The sequence below is a fragment of the Topomyia yanbarensis genome, chromosome 2, assembly GCF_030247195.1.
Source record: "Topomyia yanbarensis strain Yona2022 chromosome 2, ASM3024719v1, whole genome shotgun sequence".
Lineage (NCBI taxonomy): Eukaryota > Metazoa > Arthropoda > Insecta > Diptera > Culicidae > Topomyia > Topomyia yanbarensis.
Window position 1 is genome coordinate 95,363,846 of NC_080671.1, and position 12,233 is coordinate 95,376,078.

The window sequence follows — 12,233 nt, forward strand, 5'->3', positions numbered from 1 at the left end:
TATAGGAGCATCCACCCTGCCCAAGGCGCGGACAGGCTTTTTTCGTTTGTTGCAGTCGCTACATTATGGTGGAGGTTACGAAATACTGTCTAAGTAGGTTTGGTGTTCTTTACAATTGGACATTCTGATTTAGTACCTAAGTTAGCCGAGCTTCACTGATAATCCCTGTTTCAACATTCGATCGATTCAACGGCACATTCAAAACTATAGAACGATAAGTAACACGTGTATAACCCTCATCTGCTGAAACTATAACGACCCGAATGAACACTCGATGATTCGATCAATGCGCAAACGCTGTATATGTTTAGTGGTATATGTGCACACATGTACCGTAATAACAGCTGCTCCTTCTTTGTATATCCCGCACGATTGCCACCAATTGACTCCTTCATTGCTGTCAACAAGCTTGAAAAGTGAACACGTAGTGCAGTGTGTGCTGTCCGCAGATCCATATCATTTCTCATATTATTTCCTTTATCGAGAAAAAAATCTCGCTGCTTAGCGTTCGAAGCTGTGTGAATTTCGACTATTATTTATAGTTTTTGGTGTGAATTTTTGTGTTGCAAGTAGTACCTGAATCTTACCGGAAGCGGATATGTTTCGACTGGGACAAATTGTGGTCAGAAATAGCCAAAAGGTGAAAGCCATCGAGATCCGAAGGTAAATGCCCATAATTGCGAAACAACAGGGTCACTGTGACATGCGTTGTTACAAAGTTGAAGTATTGAACGTTATTAGATTTAAATATGCCCGATTGATGCATTAGCACTTGCCATAATGATAATCGTTGGAAGAAAAAACACAATGAGTCGTCTCAAATGCGGGGAATAGACTTTGGACTTTGAACTCGCCATTGCTCGACGACGAGCCTCAATTTACGTAAACATCTTTTTAAGCGTGTGTGTGTGTGTATGTTGCGCCACCCTCTTGACAGAGGCAATGACGACATACATTTTTGTCTGGTCTAGCTCACTTCACACGACAACGCGGCGCGGCGACAGTGGCATTGAATTGAGTGTATAAGGGTTTTATTTGCGCGCCCAGCCGATAGTTGATTAATCGCGGCTATCTTTGTTTTTAATGCATTGCTGTAATCGATCTAGGGCTGCATTGTAAGAATTTTCCGGTGCCAAATATTCATTTGATGATGTTTTATTTTTTTAGTTGTCAGAAATTTTTATGCAAAGGTTTTGTAGTGTGGCATTTCTTTTTCGAATTAGCAGTACACTGATGTAGAACCGGACACGCTTCAACTTGGTGTATAAGTGGTACATTTCCAAAAAGTACACAACTGTTAGCTCATACCGTTTACACTTGATCCTGTAGCTGAGCCAGGTCCAAATCTGGGTGCTAGTGTTAGAACCTGTATCAGGTTTACCTCATGAAAAATCACAACATATTCGACTTTCCTTAATCGCATATTCGTCACAAATTCTATGGGATTATCTACCCGCATGGAACTGACCTGCGATTATAGGCAAATTCATCACTATAACATTTGAACGTGTGTTGACGTAAACTGGTTCCTAAAGTGACGGACAAAATAATGAAGCCTACCGATAGAGATGGTCGGTTTATTATAATATTTGATCACTCTGAGACCCAAACAAACCCTTTTAGTGTAAAATTACTCAGAATAGAATCGCGCAGTTTGAATAAATAAAATTTTGCTTTAACCTGTTCTTTTTTTTAGAGTTTCACAAAGACAGGCGTAGTACTTTTCATGATAACGCTTATTGGTACGACGCTACATTCTCTTAACCGAATCACGACATGGAAGAGAGCTGTGCAAAGAGATATTCTAATCCCACAGTAGTCTTATTATTTTATCCGACACTGTTTACGATAGAAGCGTTCGTCAAATCTTGTGTAACCTGCGTATTGGTATATAGACTGCCAGGGTATTGCAATACTCCTCGCCTGGCATTATTTGATTTTGATACACTATCTTGATTGATGCTATCAGTTTCGGAACTATGGGCAATATGTGTTGAAAAAGGCATTTCCTTATCTTTGTCATTCATTGTACGCAGGTACACATACATATTTATCCGTTATCATATTTCAAGGCCACAGAAATCAGTCGAATTGTAGGGTTTTCTGCATACCGCTATCAATCTAACCTATAGTTTGATTTGAGCTTAATACTAACTCATCCAACCCAGTAGGCTGGCGTATTGAACATTAATAATTTTTTGTTACCGAATGGGCTCATTTTATGGCAATATGATTAAAAATGCGAATAAAAATATATGGTAGGTATCTATTTCGCATTTTTTATCATCAACCAAAGAATAAGTATACCTATTATCTAAATCAAGACAATTCAAAGTAACAGCTCAGTTTTATTGTCGAAATCGCAGTCCAGTTGTAAAGGCTATTACTTAGTGTCTTTGCCATTGAGCTGATAATCATGTTTGGTTTGTTTACGTAAAAATAAATAACCGTGTTGCTACTGTGCAACCAATCGTACAATAACCTTTCACACACAAGAGAGGTTTGTCATCAACTGTTTAAATAAAAACAAAAACAAAATGGGATATTGACCATCTACAACATTTGCATTTTTACGTTAAAAAATAGTTTTGGATAGCGGAAAACGACTCCCCGGTGTTCCGGAGTCGAATAATGGTGGAAATTAGTTAACTAAAACATAAATTTGTTGGTCAAAAAACCAAAGCAGCACTTTTCACATCGCTCGAACGCATACAAAATGGCGAAGCGCGCGATCTAAATTGTAGTAAAAATTCAATTATTATATAATAATCTATAAACGACCAGCAACCGCAATCTGGAACACAGAAGACAACAACAGATTGGTAAATCCTGCGGTCGCAAAAGAACGGCAAACCAAGAGCAACACAGGACCACTAAAGAAAACAACGGTGCAACAGTTAAGCTCACTAATTGTGGAGAACAATATGGGGGCTACGGATCAAACGACTCCGTACCGGTCATCTACAATACAGCCGAGGAATACAAGCAACGGATTTCCAACGTATGGGGCAGATCAAACCAAAGTTCAGAAACCAACAATCGCTGTCTGGCCGGAAAGGAAAGTGAAACTAACGCGGAGTCCCTCCAGGAAGTAATATTCACAGAGCGCATCGACACGGAAAAGGAATTCCCAAAAGCGCTGGGACAAAAGTACAAATAACTTAAGAATCACGATTGCGAATCAAATCAAAGTCCTTAGAGTAGTCAAATTTTATGGATGTTCATTTCGCTGCGAAATATACATCTTTCCGATCTGCCATTGCCAGAATTTCTAGAGATTCGGTCACGGTCTCAAGAGGTGTACAAGTAAACCAAAATGCAAAGTCTACGGGAAACACCAAAATGCACCAATTGCAAGCGTAAACATCCAGTAAACAGTAAAGTATATCCAGAATGAGAACAAAGCCGTCGAATTCTGGTGGAAATCAAAAACAGACAGGTCACATTCAAAGAAGTACAGGTATCTTCCAACAACTTTCTAACAGATTCTGCTAACTTGTGGACCAATCCACCGAAAAATCCATAGACCACGTAGAACCTCGAAGACTAGGGTCAGTTAGTGGTAGAAAGAGAACAAGGTAAAAAGACAGTTACTTTGCAGAGCTGTGTCCAACGCTACTCAATTGTAAAGAATTACTGCAAGATTGGCGATCAAACCAAATAGGTAACAAATGCAGCTCAGAGACAATCCGCTAAGGGCCACAGCCACAGATTCGCGGATCAGATGAGAAAGGGCTAAAATATGACAAGAGTGCAGGAATCCCAATCGGAACTGGAAAGGGACCAGTTGATATTGGAGGTGGCGAACGACATGCAGAAACTAATAGAGTGGAGCGTTGACAATCAGCAAGAAAATTTAAATAAAACAGGAAAGAATATTTATAGGTGGAGATTGGAATGGTCATCGCCCAAGGTGGGACGCACAGACGAAGTCGTGTCAAAGGTTACCTTATCAACAGTCTCATAACCACTTCTAACCAGATTCTGCTAAATGACGAAGCCCAACGTACTTAACTACATTTAACAGAGAAAAATCAACAATAGACATTTCCCTCGCAATTCTAGGACTGGCAATAAAGGCTTCTTGGAATGTCATTAACCAGGCGCTTACCTCTGCATATTGGCAACAATTAGCACCTCGACTCCGATCTTTCCTCACAGAACAGCTAAAATCAACGAAAGTGATCGACAAGTTGAATAAATCCATCAGGAAGAAATACACAACCCAATGGAAACAATGGACTATCTTGAGGAGTGCATCAAACACGCAACATACACAGTAATAAAAAAGGGGAACCTGGCGAAATGGTGTTCGGAAAACATAGGAAAAGCGTGCAAAGATAACTACACCTAAAGTCATACAACACCAACAAAACAAGCAAATCAAATCACACTGAACAGGTCGAAAGCCATACTGAAGAGCATGATCAGGAAAGTGATAAGGCAACACTGTAGGCAGTTATCGAAGAAAATAGACGAGATAACGTCAGCTAAACAGCTGCGAAACATAGTCAAAGGCCTGGACGTCGCTCTAACAAAACCAGTTACAGGAGCAAACGAAATACCACGACAGGAAAGAAGAGCTTTCATGAAACACTATTACGATGAGAACAAACCATCGGATCGATTGGAGATGGCGACAAAACGAACCTTTAAAAATATGAAACCGGTTTTTTGGGCGGAGGAATTTCTAAGGTCCCTAGAAAATGGAATGTTGTACGCCATCATGGAACGACTCAGCATCGGTATGCAGCTTAAAGCGTACGAACTGCTTAACCAGGTGTTCGGCGGACGTAATAGATTCTTGAATGCTGGAGAAACAAACCCATACCGAAGCAAAACGGAGACCTGAAAAACCTAGCAGTAAAACATCCAATATCCTTGGTGAACATCAATATCAAACTGATCGACTCAGCAATAAAAGATAGACTAAACGAAATAGCATAACAGAAAGAGCTACTCTCTAAACTTTCGTCCGGATTCAGAAAGAACTGTTCAGCAACCAACTACTACTTAGTAAATCGCGTAAACGACGCGAAACTCGAAACAAAACAGAAAACTGCAGTTTTCCTAGACCTGTCAGTAGCCTACGACTCGGTAGACCTACGTATATTGATGGAAGTACTGGCCCCCGTGGGAATCCCAAACAAGTTTCTTTCCTGGCTACATGCGTACCTAAGCCGGAGAAAAACGATCCTGAAGACAAAAAACGGCGAAATTGAGGTACTAACAAGCGAATGACTCGCACAAGGCTATCCTATATCACCAACACTATTCAACCTCTACATAGCATCATTGCACGAAGTTGAGGAAGAGGACTGCGAACTTACTCAGTTCGCGGATTACTTCGCGTGGCTTGATACGGGCGCAAAATTCGAAGAAACAACAAGAAGGATCAACAGCTTCCTTGAGAAAATCAGTGCAGGACTAAGCGGGGTGAACTACAAGTTGAACGTTCCGAAGTGCGCAGCAATCGTCTTCAACAAAAATTACGAGCATCTGGAAATCAAAATATGCCAAGAAGTAGTAAGGATTAATAACAACTACAAGTATCTGGGTTTCACCTTGGACAGAACGCTCATCTTTAGAAAGCTCATCGAGGAGATTAAAAACCAAGGGACGGCAAGAATCACTGTAATCAAGCTACTAGCTCAAATGAATAGCAACTCATCCACATCTCCACCTACTCAAAGGTATCACCGGTTATCACCAGGACAACGTCATCTGCATAGCCGACGATTTCGACTCCCCTGGGCAGTTTCAGTGTTGCCTCTTCATTGAACGTTATATTCCAGAGCGTTGGATCGAGTATGGAGCCCAGAGGTACTCCCGCTGTGACTCTAATAGACCTCTGCCCCATGTTCGTCTCGTAGACCAGTACTCGGCTGGCGCTGTTGAACCCGTTCTTCAGGTCGTTCATTACCATGGCGCAGTAGCAATTAGTGCTTTCTCCTTTGCTCCAATGCTCTCTCCGCGCTCACGATGACTGTACGAAGGGCATCCACCGGCGAGATCTCTTTCCGGAACCCGAACTGCCTCTGCGATAGTCCGTTCTCACTTTCAGCGTAGGTCGTCAACCTGTTGAGGATGACTCATTCCAGAAGTTTACCAAGCAGACATATAGGCCGATGCGATGCTGGATCCCCTGGTGGTTTCCTTGGTCTTGGCAACAACATCAGCTTCTGGATCTTCCATCTATCCGGGATGGAGCCTTCGTCCAGGCATTTCTTTACTATCCTGAATATGTACGAAAACACCAGCATTGCGGTCTTCAGTGTCACGTTGGTGATACCGTGCCGACCGGGAGCTTTCTTCGCTTTAATGTTTTTTCACTGTAAGGAACCGGTCGTTGGAGACCCGATTGTCACCAACATTTCCACTGTCTGCATCGACGTGCGGTGTAGGCGGCCATGCGATTGGGTCGTGCTTCGGTAGGAAACCCTCAACGATAGTCTTCAAATTGTCAGCGCACCTTTCAGATGGGGTCGTTGGACCCATGATCTTGACCAACACGACACGGTAAGTGTTGGCGTCTACTTCCCTGCACAGCTTCCTATAACCGTGGACTTGCTCTCACGTTTAAAAGTGGCCGTGGCCGCCCGGAATATCACCTTGTGCTCTTCGCTAGCAGTCCCTGAACTTGCTATCTGAACGCGTCTTCTGGCTTTTAGGCGAAGGATGTTACGTCAAATTCCCACACTAGTGTTTCCAACAGTTTATCGGCGTTGGGAATGGGAGCAGTGCTGTCAGCACGAAGTCCTTCGCCTTACAGTACAGTTACACCGACCAATGGTATAGTGGGCTGCCTGGTGGTCGTTATGAGCGTACTAGTGAGCAGTTCATGTTATTCATTAGCGACGAACTGCAGAATGCTACGACGATGATGGACCACCGATTGTCTCTACGGAATGTGCCAGCGGAACCTTCGTTACACATCGTTACATCCAGCTTTGCCAGGGCTTCCAACACGCTGTAACCTGTTTCGTTGGTCAGCCTACTCCACCGCCCAAGTGTTAAAGTTTCCTCATATAACAACCGACGTTCGTCCGACTAACGAGTCGGTTGCTGTGTCCAGTATCCGATTGTACTGCTCTGGTAGCACTCTTTGGAGCATAACAGCTACATACATACGGATACACCGTTAATCTTAACGATCACGAAGTTTTCGGAACAGGAAAGCTGTCCATCACTTAGACTTCCGCCATCCCGGCACTATCGAACATCCTGTTACCTTTGGCGGGAGGTGCACGATACGGCTCTACTATAATTGCAACGTCGCACTTCGTTTCTGTTTTCGACTATCACAAGAATTGCTGTCCTATGTTGCAAGGATTGATATTAAGCTATTTATGTATGTATGTGTTTTTTATGGGAAGCCTATAATGTTTTGGCACTGCGGAATTGACTTACGCGCCCAACCACTAAAACATTATTCTTCTGCCCCCACGGAACTACATCAAATATTAACTTCGGGGGAGCGGTCTCATTGTGCTTTCATATTACCTCTTCCTTTGCTTGCAAGTTTTCCACAAATAAATTGGAGCCTCGCTTTCACTCTATTTAACTCCCGACTTTTCTCTTGCTTCCCGCAATTCACTCCATCTATTACGTCTTTTCAATTCTCTGCGTACTTGAACCAGTTAGCCACTTCACTCGGATCTTCTCCAGCGGTAAATTACTGCAAGCCATTTAGCTCGTAATTCGATAAGCCATTTACTCCGACTGAGAGTTCCTTGGTGGCGGAATTTCACCCGATACCGATACCCGTTTCCTTGAGCCATGGTGGGATTTCTCTTGACACCGATATTCGTTTATTGAGCCAATTAACACCGGTGGTGCACCTAGCCTGCTCAACGGGCATACCGGTAGGTGCCGAGCTCTGTCGCCAATTTTCACTACAAGTAACTTATAAAATATTTTTAGAGGATAACTTTTTTCAAAAGGAACTTAGAGAATTTTATTTAAAACATTGTATCCCAACAATAAGCTATTTGTGCAGCGTCCTTAGACATCTTTCCTGTTTTCTTTAACTTCCGTTTGATAATTACCCAAAACTTTTGGATTAGGCGGAACTGCGGGCAGTTTGGTTGATTAATATCCTTGTGAGCAAAATCCACTTAATTGTTGTGGTAGCTGTAGTGGTAGCTAGTCAAATCTAGCCTAAATTTCATTGGGCCTTCTTCAGGTAGTCTTATACAAGCCTTATTATTGGATGTACTGTGTCTTTAATTTGACAACCGTACTCATACATCAATACAGTTCAATCCCAGAGAACAGACATACAAGCTAGAACAAACTTTTCCGAAAAACCATTTAACTGAAAATCGTGTTTGGTTCTAACTCAATCAAACTTCCGAGAACCCCAGAAGATGAGAGCATGAACGAATATGACAGATCGATATACAGCTGACTAATTCATTAAAATTCAATCAAAAGATCCATCGAGTTTTTTTAGGTTTATGTTTGTAAATTTAGACACATTTTTATCAAAACCATTGGTTTGAGAAAACTAACAACAAATGAAAACATGTTCCTTCACGCAGATGCCTCTCAGCGGCTCCACAGGTCAAGCGTGCCGACAACCAGCCGGCAGCCAATGCCGACAAAAAGCCAAACATGTCGTTCCTGACGAACATTTTTCTCGGTGAGGTACAACCCACTCAGGTCTTCCCCTACCCAGAAGTGCTGGACGCCGAGCAGAAGGAATACGTCGCGGCGTTCGTCGATCCGGTGACAAAGTTTTTTGAGGTTAGTTGTGTGAAACATTTCACGTAAGCCAATCTCGTTAGATTACTACTTGTTCCAATTTCAGGAAATCAACGATCCTGTTAAGAACGACACAAATGCTCACATTGACGACAAAACCGCCGAGGCTCTGTGGGAGCTGGGAGCGTTCTCGCTGCAGGTACCACCGGAATACGGGGGATTGGGATTGAACAATACACAGTATTCGCGCATGTGCGACATCATTGGCGGACAGGATTTGGGCTTGGGCATCTTCATCGGTGCCCATCAAAGTATTGGCTTTAAGGTGAGAAAGCAAAAGCTAGCTCAGAATCACGTACCGATCTTGTGAGCTGATAACGAATCGTTATTTGTTTTGAAATCATTCAAACGTCCTCTATCGCTTATCTACAGGGAATCCTCTTGTACGGAACGAAGGAACAAAAGGAAAAATACCTGCCCATGGTATCAACCGGAAAGAAGTACGCTGCTTTTGCGCTAACCGAACCAAGCTCCGGATCGGATGCCGGTTCCATCCGCTGTCGGGCAGTCAAATCACCGGACGGTAAACATTACATACTGAACGGATCCAAGATTTGGATTTCCAACGGGGGAATTGCTGAAATCATGACTGTCTTTGCTCAAACGGAAATCGAAGATTCTAAGACCGGTCAAAAGAGGGACAAAGTGACTGCATTCATTGTCGAACGAGGATTCGGTGGTGTCAGCAGCGGTCCACCGGAAAACAAAATGGGTATCAAGTGTTCCAACACGGCCGAAGTGTACTTCGAAGATTGTAAAATTCCCATCGAAAATGTGCTGGGAAAGGAGGGTGATGGGTTCAAGGTTGCCATGAATATTCTGAACAATGGACGGTTTGGCATGGGTGCTACCCTATCCGGAACCATGCGAGCCTGCATACAAAAGGCTACCGAACATGCAACGAACCGTGTCCAGTTCGGACGCAAGCTGGAAACATTCGGAGGTATCCAGGAGAAGCTGGCCCGCATGGCAATGCATCACTATGCAACGCAGTCGATGGCCTACATGGTTTCCGGTAATATGGACTCGGGATCGACGGATTATCATTTGGAGGCAGCCATTTCCAAAGTGTTCGCTTCCGAGTCGGCGTGGTACGTTTGTGACGAAGCTATTCAAATCCTGGGCGGTATGGGATTTATGAAAGATACCGGAGTGGAGCGCGTTATGCGAGATTTGAGAATCTTCAGAATATTTGAGGGAACTAACGACATTCTGAGGTTGTTTGTTGCGCTGACTGGTATACAGTATGCAGGATCTCATTTGAAGGAGCTGCAGCGAGCTTTTAAAAACCCTGCCGCCAACCTGGGGTTGATTTTCAAGGAAGGATCAAGACGGGCAATTCGCAGCATTGGCTATGGAGGATCTGACCTGACGCCGTTCGTTCCAGATCAATTAAAAGAAGCTTCCAAGCAGTGCTCCGAGGTAATTTTATATATAATCTAAGGCAATTTAGATTTTATTTTCAAACATCTATAACTTTTCAGGGCATTGATCTCTTTGGTAAAGCGGTGGAAACACTGCTGATCAAGCACGGTAAAGGTATCGTCGAGGAGCAGTACATGCTTAATCGATTGGCCGACGCTGCCATTGACATCTATGCGATGGCTGCCGTACTTTCGAGAGCTTCTCGAGCGGTCAACAAGAGCCTACCTTCTGCTGAGCATGAGTCACTGATGGCCCAGAGTTGGTGTCATGAGGCTGCCGATCGTGTCCGCGTAAACATTCGCAAAATCAATTCCGATTCGTATGCCAAGAACTGCGGCAAGATGTCGCAAATCGCCAAAAACATCTGCGCTAACAATGGAATAGCACATAACAATCCGTTGGATATTGATTGAGGTGGTTGCATTGGGGAATGATATTAGAGTGGGATATTAGTTATAATTAGAATTTTATAGCACGGTGATTCGAAGAGATTTTCAAGAGAAAATTTCAATTAGAGAATCCTGCACGACTAGAACGAAACTCTCACTAATTCTTTTATTTACCGAAAAACGCTGTGAGATATGTTTAGACATTTCTGTTGACTCCACTAATGCGAACGAATGTAATTTAGCTAGAGAATTCGAGAGATATTATTGAGTAACTTATGGTTTTAGCAGTTGACATTGTAAATGGAGAATTTATGTTTGTAATGATCGCTGTATATACAACTGTAAGTCGAAATAGTTTGCTTTATATAGAGTATAATAAAATTGTTTTCAATGTAAAAATCCAATTGCAAATAACAGCCACCTATCCACCTTGGACTTACCGAACACTGCAACGTTCGAAATCTACTAAAACGTTTCCAAAATCCATGATCGCTAACCTGCTTTCGAGGCAACTCAAAGATCCGTCTTATTAGGAAATTTGGCAGCAATTTTATGTTAAACAAGAACTGTCTCGCTGAAGGACGGGCATGGCGTAGTTGGTAAATCGATTGCCTTGTACACAGCTCACCTGGGTTTGATTCCCAACCCCGCACCTAGGGTTTGAGATTTTCTCAAAAGGGATTTCTGAGTACGAAAAAACACAAAACATAAAAAGGTTCATAAGCCGTCTCGGTCTCCTCGATGCACCACTATCGAGGCGTTATGAAATAACCATCTTCAAGCAGTTGTCTGTCAGAGTTTCTTTAAGGCTGATGTACAAAAATGCTTGATAATGTTACCGTCAACCTAGAGGAGGGAATTTAAAACCTTTTTGAAGTTTTATAAATTATCAAAACATTTGTTACAAGAACCTTTTTAGCAGGTTGTCATTCAGCATTGATCATTCTGACATTCACACCGGAGCCACCCAATTTTGCAATCGACGCATTGTTCTCCAAACAGTTGAAGTAATTTGTTGTTCCTTCTTCATATGTGTATCCCGCCTTGGTAGGTTCTTCAATTCAAAGATGTCTCACAAGGGTTTTGTTGATATCTTCGAATTTCTCAGCTCAGAGTCATGCTTTTCTTGAAGAGTGTCAACTCTTCAACTAACTCTTATTCCGACCTCATCACCGATCTTGGAGCCATCGGCGAATATCCGCAAGTGATTCTTATACTTGGAAGCCATCAGTCGGTTATATTTGGACCTTGGCCCTCAGCTCTATCGACAAGCTTGTGTCTAGATTGGGTCCGCGGTTGTGCCAGAGCCGGTCACGAACTCGGTGTAAAGGCCGAACACGAAATTATTGCAACACATTCAACAGGGCATAACTGTTTTTACCATTGGGTAAAAATCAACCAAATTTTGCACACTTTCTCATTGATGTGTATTGTTTACATGCTGTCAAAATCGAAGTCGTGTTTTTCGATTCAACGAAAATGGAGGTCGAGAGAACAAATTCTTTCCAAACACCTGGAATTTCCTGACCTGTCGCACCGGCAGTTAGGAAAAATGTTGAACATTCACCATTCAACCGTCTCCAGAGTGTTGAAGCGGTTCGAGGAGCGGTTGACGTTGGCCCACGGCAAAGTAGCTGGAAGAAAACCGGGACC

The 12,233-nt window shown here is 42.9% G+C and overlaps 1 protein-coding gene across 1 annotated transcript; it reads left to right on the top strand.

Annotated features, from left to right (window-relative positions):
- Positions 1 to 387: 387 nt before the first annotated feature.
- LOC131678872 (very long-chain specific acyl-CoA dehydrogenase, mitochondrial-like) lies at positions 388 to 11,024 on the top strand. The gene is made up of 5 exons (XM_058959288.1): positions 388 to 663; positions 8,544 to 8,748; positions 8,813 to 9,031; positions 9,139 to 10,188; positions 10,251 to 11,024. Exons 1-5 carry the CDS (start codon positions 599 to 601, stop codon positions 10,602 to 10,604), a joined length of 1,893 nt encoding a protein of 630 aa, XP_058815271.1. The 5' UTR covers positions 388 to 598; the 3' UTR covers positions 10,605 to 11,024.
- The last annotated feature ends 1,209 nt before the right edge of the window (positions 11,025 to 12,233 follow it).